The sequence below is a fragment of the Mus musculus genome, chromosome 10 (assembly GCF_000001635.26).
Source record: "Mus musculus strain C57BL/6J chromosome 10, GRCm38.p6 C57BL/6J".
In the NCBI taxonomy this organism is placed as follows: domain Eukaryota; kingdom Metazoa; phylum Chordata; class Mammalia; order Rodentia; family Muridae; genus Mus; species Mus musculus.
This window is the reverse complement of record NC_000076.6, coordinates 88,727,662-88,748,635: the sequence shown is the minus strand read 5'-3', so window position 1 is coordinate 88,748,635 and position 20,974 is coordinate 88,727,662. Positions and strand designations below refer to the sequence as shown.

The following is a 20,974-nucleotide window of genomic DNA, read 5'->3' as shown; positions in this document are numbered from 1 at the left end:
AAACTTGTACTTGAAGGATGCCTGCCTCAGCCTTCCAAGGGCTACATTTAGAGGTGACAGTTACGATGCCTGAAATTTGGTAGTTTTAGGTTTGGGTGTTTGAGGCCTTGGGGTTTTTTGTTGAGTATTTTAATGTTATTCGTGAGACTTTCAGATCCTTGGGATTTTATATTTTGCACCTAACACTGCAACAATATCTGAAATCTGCTTTTCAAACGAGCACTGCTTACATGGCTGAGCCGTGAGCAGAAGCATTTCAAGTGGAAGCACTGTCTTCTTTCAGAGAACATGCATCTTTAAGTTCCTCGGCGCCGTAGCTGTGGATCTTGGAGTAGACCGGGTAAAGCCGTATCTCCCACTGATCATCGCTCCCCTGTTTCGAGAACTCAACAGCACCTTTGCGGAGCAAGGTAACCCTGCCATCTGTGTCCTGAGGTCTGCACACTGGGACCCTTCCTTCTCTCCTGGATGCTGGATGACCTCTTCCTCTCTGTCTTCCTTTCCTCCTAGAGTGAAAGGAAGAAAACGGTTGACAAACATTTTCCATTGTATTGAACAAACTTTTTGTATGCTTCCAGTCGTGGCAAAAGTGAATGGTGTTGAGTTTGACTCCTGAGGCAAATGGATCTTGACAAATTTAAGGCTAGCCAAGACTACACAGTGAAACAGTCTTTAAAAAAATGTTTGACTTGTACAAAATGATGACTAAACTGTCGGGCAGGTTTGGGGTGTCCTAAACCTCACAGTGAGCTGCACAGGTGTTGTGTACCTGCAGCCCCAGCACTCTTGGGCCTAGAGTATTCAAAACAGTCCGTTCTGTGTTAGGGACTTGGTAGACATCGTAATTCCCATGGTATTTGAGAATAGGCCAACTCTGGCTGATTTGCATTTTAGAGAGAGAGGGAGACGGGGAGGGTAGGAGAGAATACAGCTTCCCAGCCTCTCATCACAGAAACCGATGCTGTGGGCCCAGCCAGGCTCTGACCTGTGCACCAGAGGCCAGAGAAGTCTTACCTGCTCCACAGCTGCAGAGCGGAGCAGGCTCACGGAGGTAACCCAGCTTCCTGCGGTCTTGTTCCATCTGACTAAGGTTCCACGCCCTCCCATCTTGGGCACTCAGAAACCAGTTTCAGATTTGTGTTGTCATGACAACATAGGACTTTAGAGGTTACGTTGATGTGTGATTGCCTCTAATCTTTTCTTTCTGTGATTAGATCCTGTGCTGAAGAATTTATCCCAGGAAATCATAGAATTACTCAAGAAGCTGGTCGGGCTGGAGAGCTTCTCACTAGCCTTTGCCTCCGTCCAGAAACAGGCTAGTGAGAAGAGGGCTCTCCGCAAAAAGAGGAAGGCCCTGGAGGTGAGTGTGCGGTTGTAAATGTGGCTTGTCTACTGGCTTAACAAGTGCTCCAACTAGGGGTGTGCTGTGCACACGTGTGCACTGTTCCCTGGGAGGGGGATGAGGGCTTCAGAGGAGGAGTTTCATTAATGACACATGTTGCTCTGCGTGTGATTTGGGGGGATTCTTTTCACATGTACTTTAAAAGTAATGAAAGATTTCTGGATTCTCTTCAAGTTTGTAACTAATCCCGATATTGCTGCCAAGAAGAAGTTGAAGAAACATAAAAATAAGAGTGAAGCAAAGAAGAGGAAGATAGAGTTCCTGCGCCCCGGCTATAAAGCCAAGAGACAAAAGTCCCACAGCCTCAGAGACTTAGCAATGGTGGAGTGAGGTCTCTCGTGTGCATTAACTCAGCTGGTTCCACCAGGGTGAAAACCTGATTGTCCTGCGTTAGGGTACTGGGCTGAATGTCCCTATGCTAAGCTTTGGGCGGTGGGTGTGGTGGCTTAACACCTGTAATCTCTGGACTTGGAGGGCTCAGACAAGAGGATTGCCACAAGCTTCAGAGCAGCTGGACAGAGACCAGGTCTCAACCAAAAGAAATTAAGTTAAAACTTTGGCATAGATTTGTAATGTATATTTTATGTAACCATACTTGTATTTTTAATTAAAATGTTTTATATGCTACTCCTGCCTGAAAGACTATGATACAACATGACATGATTTAAAGCCAACCTTTTCACAAAAATCTTGGTGGGGTGTTGCATACCTTTAATTCCAGCATGCTGGTGTCAGAGGCAATGATCTCTGAGTTTGAAAACATAGATCCTGCCTCAAAAAACAAATATATAAAGAAGAGACCAGGGCTGGTGAGATGGCTCAGTGGGTTAGAGCACCCGACTGCTCTTCCGAAGGTCCAGAGTTCAAATCCCAGCAACCACATGGTGGCTAACAACCATCCGTAACAAGATCTGACTCCCTCTTCTGGAGTGTCTGAAGACAGCTACAGTGTACTTACATATAATAAATAAATAAATCTTTAAAAAAAAAAAAAAAAAAAAAAAGAGACCAGAAACCAGTAGCCAGGCAGTGGTGGCGCACGCCTTTAATCCCAGCACTTGGGAGGCAGAGGCAGGCGGATTTCTTGAGTTTGAGGCCAGCCTGGTCTACAGAGTGAGTTCCAGGACAGCCAGGGCTACACAGAGAAACCCTGTCTCAGGTGTGTATGAGGGGGATGACAAGTAAGACAAAGTATGATAACGTATAAACTTGTCAGAGGCATTTAGAAATCTGTGCAAATAGATGCAGCCATACTGGTGGGTTTAGTATCATTAAATGCTGTTTTCCCCAAGTTCATCCCATTGGTTAGGTGCATATAAAAGCAAAACCCCCCAAAAATTCATAAGCTAATTAATAAAGCCAATTCTAAAACTTTTTTTTTTTTTTTTTTTTGGTTTTTCGAGACAGGGTTTCTCTGTATAGTCCTGGCTGTCCTGGAACTCACTTTGTAGACCAGGCTGGCCTCGAACTCAGAATTCCGCCTGCCTCTGCCTCCTGAGTGCTGGGATTAAAGGCATGCGCCACCACGCCCGGCTCCAATTCTAAAACTTAAATGGAAGACAAGGTAGTGAACCAACAAAGCAAGGCACTTTTAGAAAAAGATGCAGTAAGAGCTTGTCCTGTATGTGTCAAAGACGAAAGTGCTATCGGTAGTGGAACACGAGAATTTCCACTATCACAAGCTTTCCTTCCAGATGGCTCAGTGGTTAACATTTTAACTTATACTAGAAAGATAGAGAGATTTTTAAAAGGACCATATATATGGTTCTGTAGAACATATGTGGGTGAACGAAGAGAATGATTTCAGTACTTGAAGAGAGTCTTGAGAAGGACAAGGCTTCAGACCCACTGTGTGCTGGCAGAGGCCTTAAACGGCACTCACCATTTGTAAAATTTAGTGTTCTACTACTTCAGGTTTTCACATTCTGCTTATATGCAAAAACCTCATAATTAAAATGGAGCAAACAACTAACAAGAAACAGAAATTAGTGTATGGTTTCCCTGAAGCTTTGCCAGTTGCTTCTAAGGTTGAATCTGCCTAAATCTGTAACTTAAATATTATTTTGAGGTATATATTAGGGGGCAAGGGGTCCACTTATCTGTGTGTGTAGATGTGAAGGTCATAGGAGTTGACGATTTCCATCTTCAAGCACATCCCACCTTACTTTATGAGACAGGATTCTCACTGGACCTTGTCATTTCAAGACTAGCTAGACTGTCTCCAGCACTGGGCTGGAAGATGTCTGGCTTTTTACACATGTGCTGGTTATAAGACATTGATGCTCATCCTTCCATACCAAACAATCTACTGAGCCACTGCTGACCTCAAGTATGAATATATCCCAATGAAATGGAATGACCAACTGTATAGCTACTGGTATTCACACAAAGACAAAAGCCTCTGCCCGTTGTTCATTCTGTGTTGATCAGTCACACTGAGAATAACTGTGCCTGGAGGAAGGGGGTTCCTAAAAAGATTTCAAATAAATTCAACTGTAAGTAGAGGCAAGAACAAAAAGGTTATGAATCCCAAGCTGGCTACAGTGGTGACACAGCCACAACTTCAGCGCTACAGGAAGCAGACATGAGGAGCACTGGGGGTTTGAGGCCAGCGTGGAGCTTGGATCCCACTCACTTACCACATGTATGGCAGGAAAAGGCTAGAGCCCAAGTCTCTATCAATGCCTAATTTTTTTTCAAAGATTGACTTATTTTATATATGTGCATATGCTGTTGCTGTCCTCACATCCCATTTTCAGATAGTTGTGAGTCACCATGTGGTTGCTGGGAATTGAACTCAGGACCTCTGGAAGATCAGTCGGTGCTCTTTGAGCCATCTCTCCAGTCCCAATGCCATATTTTTAAATGCCAGTTGTCCAATTTACTGAAAGAGCCACAGCGTTAGTAACACATATGGACCATGCTGCTCACTGTGGTAGATTACTGTTCAGAAAATTCCTTAGAACACAATCTTAAAACCTACACAGTATACCTAATCTTTAAAACTAGGAATATTTTTGCTACAGAACCAGTAAGATTTTTATTTTTAGCCAATTTCATACCAAGGTAAATGAATGGAAGATAGTAAAGACATCTTATTAACGAAGGTAAATGAATGGAAGACACTAAAGACATCTCGTTACTGCTTATTAAAATTGCTTTTTATTTCTTTTCATGTGAAGGTTTTGTATTGTGTTGTGAATTCATCAAACAGCCATTTGGGATAGTGTGGACCGTATCCCTTATCATTTTACTAGCATAGACAAGTTTATATAAACATTACTTTGAAATCCATAACTACTTGAGCATAATTTTTTTGATTGGTTGGTTGTTTTTTTGTTTTGTTTTGAGACATAGTCTCAAGCAGCCCAGGCTGGCCTCAGATTCACCACAAAGCTGAACTCTTGGGTCTTCCCACCTCTGTCTCCTAAGTACTAGGACTACAAGTGTGTGCCACCACACCTAGGTGTCTATGTTCCCAGTGTTGGTATATCCGGAGATAGTATAATTTAGGACACAAGTTTCTGACCCACAAGCCTGACTCTGAACCCTACCCTACCTCACTGTATAGGGCCTGGCAAAGCAACATAGCAGAACCCCACCTTCCTTACAGAGTTCCTGTACAAAGTTCAGATCAACATACACAAAATTCTTTTGACAAGTATAAGTACTGTAAAATAACATAAGTCAGTAAAGTGAGCCAACAAAATAAACTAGTCAGTTAAGCAAATGAAGATTATACACTGTATTTCTAATCTACTTTGCTAAGACTAATCTTTGGAAAGCCTTAATTCATTTTAAGGGGGAAAGAGTCTGAGCTAAATATTAGTGTTTATACAAACAAGATGCAACCACTAATTTAAAAATAGGAGGGTTCCCCCTAAGAGTATACATTCTTTAATAGAACTGTATCTGAGTAAGAATTCCATACAAATAGAATATATACCTTAACACATGAAAACCAGGAAGAAATATTTTACATTACATAAACCATTTGGGTGATTCAATCAAGCTAACCCTCTCACCAAATACTTGTTTTTATATTTATTACAAATATTGAAGTCAGGCAGGTCTGTCTATGCCAGAATCGCACAGCTCCAGCAGTCACAGGAAGCACACCTGACTGCTTCCAATGAGTATGTGATGTAGCGTTGGCTCACAGGCGCTGACGTGAATGGGCTCACTGTCTGCTTTTCAGGGTTTCAACTAACCTGGAGAAACAAAGGGCAACAGTTTAACAAAACTAACTTCTAAAGTATAAAGTATGAACGGCAATAATATAAATTTTGCAATGGAGGTAGAGTACAAAGACTAAGATTACTATCTACTAAGTATCTATTGATTTTTATTTATTCTGCCTTTTCTGAGACAAACTTTGAACTAACTTTGAACTCACCAAGTACCCGAAGGTGGCCTTGAATTCCTTCTTGCCTCTGCCTCCAAAGTGTTGAGATTATAAGCAGGCACAGTCAAATTGAGTGCCAGGTATCTATATTCTGCTGTTACTACTGGGTTGTCCATATGCACAATTCAGAAGTAAAAACTGATTTATATTCTCAACAAGCTGGAGTCAATACATCTGCGGAACAGCTATAAACTAAGACAGCAAACACTGTGTCTCTGGTCTGTGACAAGGGCACAGAACTTCATTTTCAAGGTAAGGTGGTGGGATCATAGATAATCCTTTTTTAGATGGAGGGGATTGCACCAGAGTTTCACTATGTAGCCTTAGCTGGCCTTGATCTTTCTAAGTAAACCAGGCTAGCCTCAACCTCATAGTAACTGTCCAGCATAATCTCCCAAGTGCTGGAGTGGAGTGCCAGCATGCTTGACAAGAAGCAAGCCTTAGCTTAATTTCTGGAAGACGGGAAAAAAATCAGAGAGCCAGCTTACCTAGTAACTGTAGTCATGTAAGTGTGCTGAAAGACATATGAAGGCAGTGGAAGAACGGATGGAAGAGCTGCCAATGAGCTGCTATCTAAATGTCATCCTCAAAAAAACCAACACTGCATCACAGGCCAGATGTTAAAGCACACTGGTAAGCTCCACAGTAAGGCTGGAAGCAAGATCTATCCTGGGCTACATGCTAAACTCTTGCCAATAGGTAGCTTCCCTCACAGCACAGCTGCCTTCACACACGATACTTGCCATTCCATTGCCTCATCAAGGCCAGTGCCTTTGGTTGCTGAAGTTTTAAAGATCTGCCACTTCCGGTCCTTCAGGGCAGGTAACCCAAGAGCATTTGCCATTTCTGAGGGTGTCATGGCCTGTTCCATGTCCTGCTTATTTGCAAACACCACTAAAATGGCTTTTCTCAGCTCTTCTTCCTAAATAAAATGGAAAACATTTTAATTAATTCGCATCCTGGAGTTTGGGGGAAAAATATCAATAAAGACATTGTGTTGAAGAATATATGTGTTTGTGTGTCCATGTTCCTATAAACAACTCTAATGAAATTCATTGGGTCATAAAAAAAGAAAAGAAGACAAACAGACATGAAGTGGAAGAGAAGCAGACTGGGGAGGGAGGAAGGCAGAGTGGGGAGGGAGGCTGGATGGGGAGGGAGCGAATGGAGTGGAAGTGGAACAAGGAAGGGATAAAGGGAAGTGCACACACGCAGAGACTTGTGACACTCAAGAACAATGTCAAACCCACCCTGGACACCCAACACATGCTAAATAAAACAGAAGTGTCCAAAACACTGGAGTAAGAAAGACAGAAGAGCAATCTTGTACTGGAAGGCAGGGCAAACAGATCAAGTCTGAGGCTAGCCTAGGTATGCAGCAAGCAAATTCAGGCCAGCAGAGGCTAAAAGCAAGACCCTATCATAAAGAAAGAACTGTGAATCTTCCCTCAATGAGTTCTTGCTAGTCCTGATTTCCTGTTTTATTTGTTGATATTATCATATCTAAATTTGAGGGGTTTGATTATAATTAAATCTATTCTTTCGTAAACCCTTCTCAAGGTTTCAGAAAGGCGTTCCCAATCCAGAAATCTTAAGTACATTCACCTACTCACTCCTGTGGCTAATTTCCATTTTCACACATTAGTTATTTCATTTAGAATTTATGCCTACAAAGAAGGCAAAACCTAAACTGCCTTTGTGTTTGTTTTAAGGTCAACAATATAAACTGGCACTGGCCCCACATTTTACATCCCAGCGTCTGCTGATGGAAAAAGCTATCTCCTAACACTGTGACCTGCGGTTCTTGCTCTAACAGGTGAGGGATCTCAAGCTACGTCAGCATCCTACTGAGCCGCAGTCTGCCTTGGATGGAGTCCAGGCTGGCCTCATCTCATGATCCTCCTGCCTCCCAAATACCAGAATTAGAAGCACGCATCTGAAATTATAGGTCCACCTCTGGAAGAGTTTATAAATCAAATCCTAATGTTGCAATTGACTTCATTAACAATCTTGTGCAACCCAAAAATTATAAATTGAAGTTAATAATTGGTTTCTTTGAAACGATACTTTATATAAAGTGAACCAGACCTAAATAAAGCTGCTGTTTTGAAAATCCATTATATATAGCAATAACTGAAGAAAACAGAGGTCAAGAGTTTTAAAGAGAGCGAGAAGTGTAAGGAAGTGCTCGGAGGGAAGAAAGTGGAGGAGAAATGGTGTCATTGTATTATAACCTCAAAAAAAACAAAATATTTAATTAAAAAAATCCTTTATACCAAAAGCAATTTCACAGTTCCTTAAAACTAATTCCTTATACCCAGGCAAGCATGGTGGCACACACCTGTTATCCTATTACTTGGGAGGCTGAGGCAGGAATACTTCTATGAATTAAAAACCACTATGGTGGCCTTATACAAGGTAAAACCTTGTCTCAAAAAACAAAACAAAATCTGTATACTTTAATTTGATCTAAGAAGCTCATCACTAGGGTGCTACACTGAAAAATAGTTAAACACAGGTTTGAAACTATTAATTTTGTGACTTACAACTCTGACACCATTACAAAGTTGATAGTCTAAGAAATTACAAATCCACGGTCCTCCCCAGAGAAAGCACTTACCTAGCTAGTGTGGTGATCTCTAATGAGAATGTCCCCTCACCTAGTCTCAGGCATCTGAATATGGGCCCCACCAGGAAGTGCTGTTTGAGGAGGGCTGGGAGGTGTGGCCCAACTGGAAAAGGGAACTCCCTGGGAGCTGGCTTTGAAAGAAATGGTGCCATTTCAAATTTCTCTTCCTGGTTCCTGCTTGCAGTGTGAGATTTGAGTTCTCGGCCTCCCACTTCTGCTCTGATGCCATCACTCCATCCTAGACTCTAACCTCTGGAACCATAAGCCCCAATAAACTTTTTTATTGTTGCCCTGGTCACAGTGGTCTACCACAGCCATAAAAAGTGACTAATACACCTAAGTACCAAGTAGCCTAAAACTGGTATTTAAGCATCAAATAACTAGAAAAGTTGGAATTGTAAAAAAAAAAAAAAAAAAAAAAAAAAAAGGAAATATCTGTTTAATTTTCCAGAGCAAATTCTATTTGACTGTTATTAAATGAATCAAAGCATAATTACTTTCAGTTCTTTATTTAATGAATGCTCTAAATTTGCTTAGCCAGACAATAAATTATAAGTGATCTCAGTAAATAAAATGTATCCAGTTTTTGAGCTAGAGATACAGTTCAATGGTGGAACTCTTGTTTAGCATGTACAAGGCTCTAAATTCAACCCCCCAAACCATTAAAAACAGGAATTGCAGGGCATAATGACCTTTAATTCCAGCACTTAAAAGGCAGAGCCAGAGCTGGCCATGGTGGCGCACGCCTTTGATCCCAGCACTCGGGAGGCAGAGGCAGGCAGATTTCTGAGTTCGAGGCCAACCTGGTCTACAGAGTGAGTTCCAGGACAGCCAGGGCTACACAGAGGGAAAAAAAAAAAAGGCAGAGCCAGGTGGATTCCTGTGAATTCAAAGGTAGCCAGGGCTACACAGTAAGACTGTATCTCAGGAACAAACACAACTGGCCGGGTGGAGGTGGAGCATGCCTTTAATCCTAGCATGGCAGGCAGAGGCAGGCGGAGTTCCAGGACAGCCAGGGATACATGGAGAAACCCTATCTCAAAAAAATGGCAAACCAACCGAACAAAAGCTGACTGCAAAACAAGATCGTGCCTCAGAAGAGAGGGTAACAAAGCAAAGATGTCTGAGACAGGGTAGAGGATGAGGCTCTGTGACTGAAGCAAGCTCGTCGGGCTCAGAGACAGGAGCTCAGCGACAAGCAAAGCCCCGGCAACCCAGAAATGCACAGCATCTTTCCAAACTATCCAACAGTAAGACTCTTTAAAGGCAGAACCAACCGTAGAGGTGGCTCAGGGCTCAAGAGCGCTCCTCCTCCTCCAGAGAATCAAGTTCTCAGCCCCTGTAACAGGTGGCTCCCAACTGCCTGCAACTCCACCCCGAGGGGTCTGACACCCTCTCCTGGCCTCTGAAGGCATCAACACACACATGCAGACACAAACACGAAGACAAAGACATAAAAATAAGTCTTTTAAAAGTCATATTATTTGGGCAACGAGACAGCTCATGAGGTAAAAGTTGTCTCCTAAGCCTGGCAACCCCAGAGACATCTTTGGAACCTACATAAAGGTAGAAGAGAGCCAACTCTACACAGCTGTGTTCTGACCTCCATGTACAAATGTGTACACACGCAAACACACACGCCCACCACACACAAGCTAGTAACTTAACTTGGCTTACCTTAAATTAAGAGCTCTGAGTTTTCTGAGACTAATGAAATGATTACAAGAAGCTAGAGGGCTGGATTTTTATTCAATCTATCTTTCCAATAGGAAGTAACATGTACTTTTTTTTTTTTTTTTTTTTTTTTGGTTTTTTGGTTTTGGTTTTTTTCGAGACAGGGTTTCTCTGTGTAGCCCTGGCTGTCCTGGAACTCACTCTGTAGACCAGGCTGGACTCAAACTCAGAAATCTGCCTGCCTCTGCCTCCGGAGTGCTGGGATTAAAGGTGTGCGCCACCACCGCCTGGCTGAAACATGCACTTTATAAAAAGAACAGAAGGGATGGAGGATAGATACACAGAAGAGAGAGAGAGAGAGAGAGAGAGAATGGGCTACAGGTATGGATCTGGTTAACTGCACTTGCTGCTTATGTAGGCATCGGTCCCACATTTGATTCCCAAACTCACATGGTAGATTACAGCTGTGTATAATCAACACCTTCTTCCCACCTCTTCAGGCAACAGGTACGTATAGAACCATTCGTGTAGCCAAACACACACACACACTCTCTCTCTCTCACACTCACACACACACACACAAATAAAATCTTTAAGGGAGAGTTAGCCCAGTGATTAAGAATACTTGTTAATCGGGTGTGGTGGTGCTCGCCTTTAACCCCAGCACTTGGGAGGCAGAGGCAGGCGGATTTCTGAGTTCAAGGCCAGTCTGGTCTACAGAGTGAGTTCCAGGACAGCCAGGGCTACACAGAGAAACCCTGCCTCGAAAAACCAAAAAAAAAAAAAAAAGAGTCCTAGCTGCTCCTGCAGAGGACAAAGGTTCGATTCCTAGTGCCTACACAAAGGCTCACAATCATTTATATCTCCACTCCCAGCGCATCTGATGCTCTCTTCTGACCTCCACAGATACCATGCATATACATGGTACACACACATAATGCAGACAAAACAAATATACAAATAAATACGTCTCTGAGTATCTGTGTGTGTTTTCATGTTTACTTTTTATGAGGATGTTATATGCATCATGTATGCCTGCGGATCCACTGGAACTCAAGTAACAGATGGCTCAGTTGTCACTTGCACACTGCCAGCTGCCATACAGGTGCTGAGAATCGAACTCACGTACTCTGAGAGAGCAACCAGTGCTCTGAACCACTAAACCAGCCCCCAAGAAATATATCTTTTAAAAAAAAAGGAAAAGAATGGAAGAAAATACCTTTGAGTGTTTTTAATTATTATTGCACATGATAATATACACAAGAAAAAGTAAGCAAATGTAAGTGACCCCTCTAGTCCCTCCATACTTAACTGTCTGCTTACCTCCAACATGGCAACTAACTCAGACTTGGAAATGCCAATTCGATCTCGGTCACAACTGTCAACGACATAGATGACTGCATCTGTGTTTGAATAATAACATCTCCAGTATGGCCTAAAAAAAATTCAAAACATGTTATTCCTTGCAAAACACCTGACATGTCAGTTTACATGCTGGCCTTGGTCAATGATGGGAGATGGGTTACTTGTCAGCCCGGCTTGATTTACCGTTTCTGATCACTCTCAGTATGACTGGGTTGACAGAAAAGTGATAAATATTAAATTACAGACATAAATCTACAGTTTCAAGCTTTGAACTTCAAGATAAGAAGATACAAATTTTAATGTGACTTTTTATGTCCTTAATCACTAATAACAACCAGGAGTAGAATTGTATACAATTAGAAAAAATCTCAAATCAGGTGGTGGAACACCCATAACTCCAGCACTTGGAGGCAGAGGCAAGCTGATCTCTGTAAACTTCAAGGCCAGGCTGATCTACAGAGCAAATTTCAGGATAACAGAGAGACCCTGTCTCAAAATAACAAAAACAAAACCATAATAATAATCATCTCAAAGGTAACTTACCAAATAAAATGAGTCACTGAACAACAGAATATTCAGTTGACTGTATTACTAATCAATCTCCTCTCTCTCTTTCCCTCCCTCCCCCCCCCTCTCTCTCTTTTATTTTGTTTTCTATGAAAGTCTCACCCTGGCTGACCTGGAACTAGATATGTAGACCAGACAGGCCTCTAACTCAGAGCTCCTCCTGCCTCTGCCTCCCAGTGCTGGGATTAAAGATGTGCACCAGTATTTTTAGTATTTTTAACAGCAACTTTATTAATACTCTAAGCTGGTCCTCCAGTCACTGACATTTGCCAAGTACTAGATTTCAGGAGGTTCCTGCATTTCTATCAGCCTGCATGGACTTACATGATGCCAAACAGTCTCTCAGAGGGGACAAGGATAAAACCCAAACAAGGGGCCAGTTTTTCAAACTTCCGGGTTCTCGTGAGAGAATTTTCATTTAAGTGCTTTTCTGAAAAATTGAGTTCCTTAGATTTTAATCACTGGATGCTCTAAGGAAGATATGCAGTTTCAAATTCTACCATATTTTAGACAATATCTAATTTCCAACAGGAGATATATTTTGGTTTAGTGTTGTCAGCACTAAGAGCCATTAATGTTAAATACCACCAAATGATCTGGTGTTTACACCATACCTGATACTTGTCTGTCCTCCTAAGTCCCAAACTTGGAATTTGAGATTTTTGTATGTCACCGTCTCCACATTAAATCCAATAGCTGAAAGAGAAATCAAATCAACATATATGTAAACTAATATACTCTACCTTTACAAAGTGTCCAACTTCACTGAGTTTTAGCAACTGCTTGTAATTTCTCGTCACATTATGGGCTGGATTAATATAACACTTAAGACAATATCCTCTCATATTCATTCATTCATTCATATTCATATTCATTCTCTCTCTCTCTTGGCTATCGAGCCCCAGACATCTGCTCTGCCAGTCTGCCTCCTCCCTGCTGGAATCATAATTGTGCACTCACAATTATGGTCCCACATCCATGCAGTAGGTAGATTTCCCCAGCCCCAGAAGTCTATTAAACCACCCTGAGCACTGGTATCTAAGTGTTCAGAAAGTCTTGTACAGTTATAGATTCAAAAGCTGAAGTTCAAGCTTGGCGTGGTGGCGTACGCCTTTAATCCCAGCACTCGGGAGGCAGAGGAAGGCGGATTTCTGAGTTCGAGGCCAGCCTGGTCTACAAAGTGAGTTCCAGGACAGTCAGGGCTACACAAAGAAACCCTGTCTCAAAAAACCAAAAAAAAAAAAAAAAAGAAAGAAAGAAAGAAAAAGCTGAAGCTCTGGCAGACAGTGAATAATGAAAATCAATATAGAAAACTAGGCTCTAGATTCAAAAAAGCCATGCTCTCTACAGGCTGCAGCCGTACAGACCCTCTATGGGCATCTCAAGAGCTCACTCGTAACAAGGTCATAGCTCAACAGTCAATATCTCATCCCATTTGTCTGCCATCCTTCTTAGGTGTGCCTCTCTTAGGTGTGCCTCGACACCACACAGCTGAAACCAGAAACTATTTTCAAAGAAAATCTAAGTGAGGGAGAAAGTAATTTTGAAAACACTTAGGGTGGACATGTACAAAGTTTGCTCTCATTTCCTAAACTTAGAAAAAAAAGAAAAGAAAAAGTCAGGCCAGGCCTTTAATCCCAGGACTTAGGAGGCAGAGGCCGGCCAGTCTGGTCTACAAAGTGAGTTCCAGGGCTTCCAGGGCTATAAAAAGAAATCCTGTCTCAGAAAAGAGACAAACAAAGTCAGAGTGAAACTGACTTACGACCACCACTGATTTTTGTTTCCTATCTTTAATGATGTGTTGGTAAATGATGTATTTGGCAGGTAAGCATGCACATTACATCTGAAAAATAAAACCATGGCAAAAGTAGCAAACTAAAAAGCAAGTTCCTGTCTTCCTCAGAACTAGGCATATGCAGGTCTATGTCTACCACCGTCAAGAACTGTTCACGTGCAAACAGCCCACACTGCAGTCCACAGGCCCTGTAGCACTGAGCACTGCAGAGGCCACCAAAACCTGCCCATGTGGAGAGGAGAGAATCTCGGAAGTAAGAATCAAAGGAAAGGAAATGGGCAAAAGGCTGCAGAAGGAGATAACAGATGCTACAAAGTCCAAACACTCCTTGTTAAAAGCAAAAGAGAAAAACCCCCAGAAGGTTTAATAGTGACGTAATGGGAATGTCTAACAGAATCATTCAAAGCACACAATTTAAAATCCTGAGCAAGTTCTACAGATTCAACTTAATTAAAATATATTAATCTTATCTCTCTAAATTTAGCTCAACAAATGAAAAGGTGTAAACACCAAGAGTATCCACCCCCAAGTAGTAAAATAGGAAGGACTTTCTACAAATAACTTTCTAAGACAGCAGGAATAACGAGGCCACAAGCGGGAGGTAAACTACAGTGCCGGTGTTTCTTCTCCTTGGTTTCAGGGGCCAGGTCATTTCAAATGCTCTGCTTCTACAATTCCCAGTTTTAAAAGTGATCTACAGAATTACTTAGAAGAAACTACACTGTGATTTAGGCAATAAATATGCAGGAAAAAAAGGTGCTTTGTGTACAATAATACCGATTTAACATCTACATCCATCAACATACAAGTTAGCAAAGTACTTTATACGCCTCATTGACTCCTCAAATCCAGTAGACAGACAGTATCTTCATTAAGCAGTAACGATTTAGAGACTTAAACCAACTATAGCTCTAAACAGAGAAGCCTGTTTGTATACCTAGGCAGGGAACCTTAAATTGCACCAAAATGCTTCTTAGCTGTTTTGTTTTGGTTTTTTTTTTAAGCATTGTCAGTATCATTTCCATAGTAGAAGTTTACAAACCCCCATCATATGACTCGTTTATTCAGAAAGCTGTATTAGATAGAAACATGAAAAGTGTTATTAAACCAATACTTACTGGGAATAGTAGTAACAACTTCTCCAACCTGTAACCTGTACAAAATTGTTGTTTTTCCAGCACCATCTAATCCCAAAATTAAAATCCTCATTTCTCTGGTTCCAAAGAGACTGGAAAAAATACTTGAGAAAAAGCCACCTACAAGATAATAAAAGCAAAAATGTATTTGATGTCATCTTGTAAATTAGGTCCGCAAAACATTTAGCCTTTTGAAAGCTATATGCCCAATTAAATATCAAAACATTGTCCTGAAGGCACAGGTAGATACTCTTGCTTCCAATGAAAGATGTTATTCAACAGCAAACAGTAACACGTGAAGTTCCCAGGTCCTGAGAAATGTCAGGCAGTCAGATCACATCATCAGACATTTAGACACTGCCCCTCAGGAGTCCAGTTCATTTTCTCATCAATAGAATAAGGACACGGTAACTTAGTGCAGTCTCCTTCTTACCCGTAGATACCACAGCGCCAGGCAGGGGAAAAGCGGCACAATGGGGTGCTCTGAGTGACAGAGCACTCACTGTACAGTGGCAGTACCAATATAAACTTTTAGGGCACTCTCCACTAACCCACAGAACTGCCTCAACAAACCACTTTTGTTGTTGCTTGCTTATTATTATTTGGGGGCAGTATTTGTTGAGATAGGATCTTTTACTTTGCAGCCCTCGATGCCCTGGAAATCAGCATGTAGACCAGGCTGGCCTCAAACTCACATAGAGATCCGCCTGCCTCTGTTTCCTGAGTGCATTAGAAACTCATATTTTAGACAAAAAAAAAAAAAAAAAAAAAAAAAAAAAAAAACAAAAAAAAAAACCCCGACATTCACTACTTTATAAAATATTCCCAGGAACCTTTATGTACCCAAGGCACCCTGAGATGTAAAAGCATTTGTGGCACAAATACTTTGCCTTCAAAAGTCACTAAAGGGAGGAAAAAAAAAAAAAGATTCACAATAGAAAGTGAGAAAACGGAAACGTGGGGGATATGAAGAATATGCTCAACATATAATATACACGGATACACACACAATTTTAAAAATAAAAGGCAAGGCCTTTTGGCTAGTGGTCCAATAGGAGGCTAAACCAATAGCAGTGAGTCTGAGGCCACCTTTGGCTGCAGAGTGAGTTGCGTTCAAGACTTGACAACTTAGTGAGATCCTATCTCAAAGTTTTAAAAGGGCTGGGGCTATACAGCTCAGCAGAAGGGCGTTGCCTAGCATACTAAGGGTTGACTTCCAACAGCGCTCCCTTGTAGGCATACAAACGCACACGCACACGGAAAGGAGAGGAGAGGAGAGGAGAGGAGGAAGAAAGGAAGAGATATTACACTTTGCTATTTGAGGGGAATGGCAGAATTAAAGCTGCCCACTCTAGAAAAGCGAACACGGAGCAAGCTGTATACAGAAAGAATGGGTGTGACCTGACAAAGTCCTTTTGCCCGTTTAGACGTCTAGATTTGGAAAAACAACGCCGAAAGGTTACAGAGAACCGAACGGAACTATAATGCACCGGATCCACACACTTCTGAGAAAACTGAGTAAATACTGACAGAAACCGAAGATTTTGCAACTCCTAGAAGCTCCACCTGTACCGGAGCATCACCACCGTCGGGTGCGCTCGGACGTCTACCGTAGTTCCCTCACCTGGAGAAGTGCGAATCAGCGAAGCGACATGAACATCTCACTCCCTGTCCCACCGGACTTCACAATCCACCTAACTCCATCCACCATATCTACGGACAGCTAACTACAGCGGGCGAGCAGACAGGAGCAGCGCAAGGATCAACAAACAACACCGGTCCTCGGGTTTCTCAGAAGTGACGCAGTCCCAACACCCACCCCGATGCCACCAAGCTTCCACGAAGGATCAGACACCTCGGTGAACCTTCAGCTGCCTGGCTGCCAGGCACCCGACGCCCCGTTCCGCCTACCCAACCGAGATGGGGGATGCAGGATGAGGGGAAAAGGCCGGGCTGGGATCAGTCCGGACCCCGCGGGTGCAAAGGACCGAGCCGGGAGGCGGAATCTCCCTGCAGGTGAAGAGCCAAGGTAGCGAAGAGCTGCCCCGCGGCCCGGCCGGTCCCCTCGGTCGCCTGACGCCCTTCCCACGCTCCTCACCCATGATGAACCGCCGCCGCGCCCTCGCCGATCCTCAGAGACAGGCCGGGACTCGGCAGCGACTCCTAGTTGAGCCTGGGCGCCGCCACCTCCGCTACTCCCGGACTCCGGTTCCGAAGCGGACTCCTCCAAGCCTGGTCGGCCAGCAACTTCCACGTCGTCCACCCAGCGGGGGCGGGAGCCGGGGCGAAAGGCCACTGCGACTGCGCGCTGGACACGGAGGTCTGGGCGTCCGCGTCGGCGCTTTCGATGCAACTCCCAGGCGCTCTGAGCGTAGCAGAAATGAACGCCACAACTATAACAAAAAAAAATTTAAGACAAAAGTGTTTCCTGATTCCACTTTTCTGGACAATAAGGCCTTCTCAAATATTAAAATGAGACTTTTTCGTGTTAAATTCTGATATCATAAAGTGGCGAATCGGCCAACGGAAAATAAAAGCTCGATAAAGCGAAGGCACAGAATGCTGGCGCTGGTTGCAGCGTCCCGGTGGTTGCACATCTGCGGAGGCGGTCCACTTTCCTCTAAATGCATTCCCGCAGGAGGAGCCAGGGTTACGTAATAATAACGAGAAAGCTCACCCGCAGTCACTGCATACCACCAACACGGGGCACCCTCGTACCCGAGGTGTCTAATTTTTGATCTCTGGGTGGCCACCTGACCGACCACCCTTCCGCCTCCGCAGAACTGGGAACTTCTTGCCTCCTGCAACTTGAGTTGGAAGTTAGGTAGTTTTCGATAGTGAAAGGGTTTGGTGTTTCTTAAAATTCTTAGAAACGCGTCTTGCTTCTGCGCAGCCTCTCAGAGGCTCGAGGCGCGCTCCAGGTCGGATCCACCTGTAACCCACGCCATGGCTAAGGAAGGCACTGCTGCTGGAGTTGTCATGGACGTCAATACGGCTTTGCAAGAGGTGCTGAAGACCGCCCTGGTCCACGATGGCCTAGCGCGAGGAATTCACGAAGCTGCCAAAGCCTTAGGCAAGCGCCAAGCCCATCTCTGTGTGCTTGCATCCAATTGTGATAAACCTATGTACATCAAGTTGGTGGAAACCCTCTGTGCTGAGCACCAGATCAACCTAATTAAGGTTGATGACAACAAGAAGCTGGGGGAATGGGTAGGCCTCTGCAAAATTGATCGAAAGGGGAAACCTCGGAAAGTGATAGGTTGCAGCTGTGTGGTGGTTAAGGACTTTGGCCAAGAATCTCAGGCGAAAGATGTCATTGAAGAGTACTTCAAATGCAGAAAATGAACAAAAAAATTGGCTTATTTTCTGTTAAGTTTCTCAAAACAGAAAAGTACAATTATCTCAAGCTCTTGAGTTTTCGCCGGAAATAATAATAGCCCTTTTTTAGGAAGTTTTCTTCCACATGGAAACATTGCATTATTATGTTCTGGTTTATAATGAAAATGGTCATCTTTTTGGAAATTTACAAACTGCCTAAGATTTAGTCTAGCATTATTGGGGCTTTTTTTTTTTTTTTTCTCGAGACAGGGTTTCTCTGTGTAGCCCTGGCTGCCCTACAACTCACTTTGTAGACCAGGCTGGCCTCGAACTCAGAAATCCACCTGCCTCTGCCTCCCGAGTGCTGGGATTGAAGGCGTGCAACACCACCTCCCGGCCTGCATTACTAGGGTTTAATTGACAAAATATTATATGTATGTTGCACAGTGTGAGATAGATATATAGGTATATATAGATATATATACACACACACATACATACATATGCATGAGAGAGAAATGATTACCGTGAAAATAGGCAAACCCTCATATTCCCTTTTCCTGTAGGTTGAGTACACTGAAGATCTATTTGGCAATTATCAAATAGGCAGTGTATTGTTATTAAATATGGTCATCATGCTGTGACTATACATCTAAGGGACTTGTTCATCCTGTTGGAAAAGAATCTGTACCATCTTACTGATGTATCTGCATCCCTGCTCCATCCCCTGACAGTCACCATTGCGCTCTCGGCTTCGGAGTTGTCTCCATAGACTCTACTTATGAATTAAACCTTCCAACGCCCTCGTAGGTGGAAATGTGTGATTTTTGTACTAAGCTTATTTCATTTAGCAGGATGACTTCTACATTCATTTTATACGTGAGATTATTTCCTTTTTAAGGCTGGCTAGTTATTGTTAAGCATGTGCATTTGTACATTCGCATCATATTTTCCACATTAATAAGCTTATTCAGGTTGATTTTATACCTTCTTATGTAGATTTATTTTTTATAGTTCTTGAGTGTCTGTGTGCCCATGGCATGCATGTAAGTATGTACACATGAGGACCGATGCTCTCAGAAGCCAGCAACATCTGGAGCTGTCCAGAGCTGGAGTTATAGACAATTGTGAACCCCGTGTTTGTGGGTGCTGCAATCTAAGTCAGGGTCTTCTGCAAGAATAGTCATTATTAGCTGATGGGCCACCTCTTTAGCCCCCACTGATGCTTTGTATCGACAGTCATGATTCATACTGCGTTAAACATAGGTGCACATTGCATTCTGACATGCTGATTTCATTATCTTAAGATGAATACCACAAAGTAGATGCTACAGTGTTTATTTTGCTTTTTAAGGAACCTCCATTTGGTTTTCCATAATGGCTATAATAGCTTACATTCATACCAAGAGTCTCTGTTTTGTTTTTTACTTAAATTTACTACACAGATGTTGAATTATTTCAGCACTTTCATCTTCACCCAAAGCCCTGAATTCACGGAAACATTCCTTGCAAGGAAAAGTCATTTGAGAAAGTGAATTTCTACCTAAACACCTGTAAGGTCTGGAGAATGATCTCTCTCTAGACTGAGCCAATATTGAGTTTATTAAGTATGCAATAAGCAAAAGTAAGACATTAAATAGCCGATAGGAGACAGAAGCAACAAATAATAAAAACAACATCAATTAGGGTGTTCATAACATCCGGCAGACAACTGGGGTAGCCCAACTGACAGAGCAGACAGAAGGTAGTATCAAATCCAGAACCTTTAAATACCCAGCAGATGTCATCAAGAATCCTCACCGAGGAAACAAACTAGAGTTCCTGATCAGTGTATCCTGAGGTTGAGGCTTCAGTGTAAAAGAAATAACAGCAGACAGAATCGTTGAGTCAGACTTAGTCATCCGGCAGAAACCAACTGGGGAAAGAACCCAGAAAGCAATGCAAGATTGAAGAATCCAGGAGCGCAGCATTTGTTCACTGATGAGCCTCCCGCGGCTAAATTCTGGCTGTCTCCACTCTGGGCATTTTTCTGTCGTGGGGCAAATACCAGAAATGCCTGTGGGGGTGCTTCACCTTCCAGCTGTTCTCGAGGGCACAAGGATGATTTTCCTCTGTGTTCCTTTCTGCTTTTCTCTCCAGGTCACAGAGCCAGGGACCAACCTGACTCAGCACAGGGGAGTTGTAGGACACTTGAGCCTGAAATAGGGCAGCCAGCCCTGTCTTCAGCTTCTCAGTTTAAGGAGCACATGATGAGATACCAGTTAATGACAACGCCTGAGCCTTTTTAAGGTTCGTTGTAAAGACTGCCTTGTCTTTGTATGCTTTACACATAAAGCATGCTTACAACTTCGCTGACCGTCTCATTCCCTCTCCCAGCTCTCTAACACAAGTTGCTACATTGATAGGTCTTTGGTACTTAAAACTTAGGCTCTTAGAGATTTACCTTGGAGTACAACTGCATAAAATACCTGAGAAAAATGGATTATCTTTAAAAGAGGACCAAAAGGAAAAATATGCCACATTTGTAAAGGCCAGGCAGCAAACATCTTTTTTTTTTTTAAGATTTATTATATACACAGTGTTCTGCATATATAGCTGTAGGTCAGAAGAGGGCTCTAGATCTCATTATAAATCTTTGAGAGACACCGTGTGTTTGCTGGGAATTGAACTCAGGACCTCGGGA

General features: G+C 42.8%; 3 protein-coding genes across 4 annotated transcripts in view; 2 read left to right on the top strand and 1 right to left on the bottom strand.

Annotated features, from left to right (window-relative positions):
* The window catches only part of Utp20 (UTP20 small subunit processome component), an 80,208-nt gene extending 78,179 nt beyond the window's left edge, over nt 1–2,029 (top strand). The window contains exons 60-62 of the mRNA NM_175158.3: nt 284–410; nt 1,215–1,360; nt 1,577–2,029. Coding sequence (NP_780367.2) covers nt 284–410; nt 1,215–1,360; nt 1,577–1,732 — 429 coding nt within the window. The 3' untranslated portion in view covers nt 1,733–2,029. The remainder of the gene's footprint in view (nt 1–283; nt 411–1,214; nt 1,361–1,576) is intronic.
* Nucleotides 2,030–4,541: 2,512 nt separating this feature from the next.
* Arl1 (ADP-ribosylation factor-like 1) lies at nt 4,542–17,716 on the bottom strand. 2 transcript variants are annotated; one of them, XM_030244800.1, is made up of 7 exons: nt 17,651–17,716; nt 17,072–17,366; nt 14,956–15,093; nt 12,657–12,738; nt 11,434–11,545; nt 6,551–6,729; nt 4,542–5,613 (listed from the first exon to the last, which is right to left on the bottom strand). In XM_030244800.1, exons 2-7 carry the CDS (start codon nt 17,073–17,075, stop codon nt 5,583–5,585), a joined length of 546 nt encoding a protein of 181 aa, XP_030100660.1. In that variant the 5' UTR covers nt 17,076–17,366; nt 17,651–17,716; the 3' UTR covers nt 4,542–5,582. The 2 variants fall into 2 exon arrangements, with proteins under 2 accessions (XP_030100660.1, NP_080135.2); NM_025859.3 differs by lacking the exon at nt 17,651–17,716 and having other exon boundaries at nt 5,434–5,613; nt 17,072–17,222.
* Gm4925 (predicted gene 4925) lies at nt 17,535–19,095 on the top strand. The gene has a single exon (NM_001037166.2). It carries the CDS (start codon nt 17,920–17,922, stop codon nt 18,316–18,318), a length of 399 nt encoding a protein of 132 aa, NP_001032243.1. The 5' UTR covers nt 17,535–17,919; the 3' UTR covers nt 18,319–19,095.
* The last annotated feature ends 1,879 nt before the right edge of the window (nt 19,096–20,974 follow it).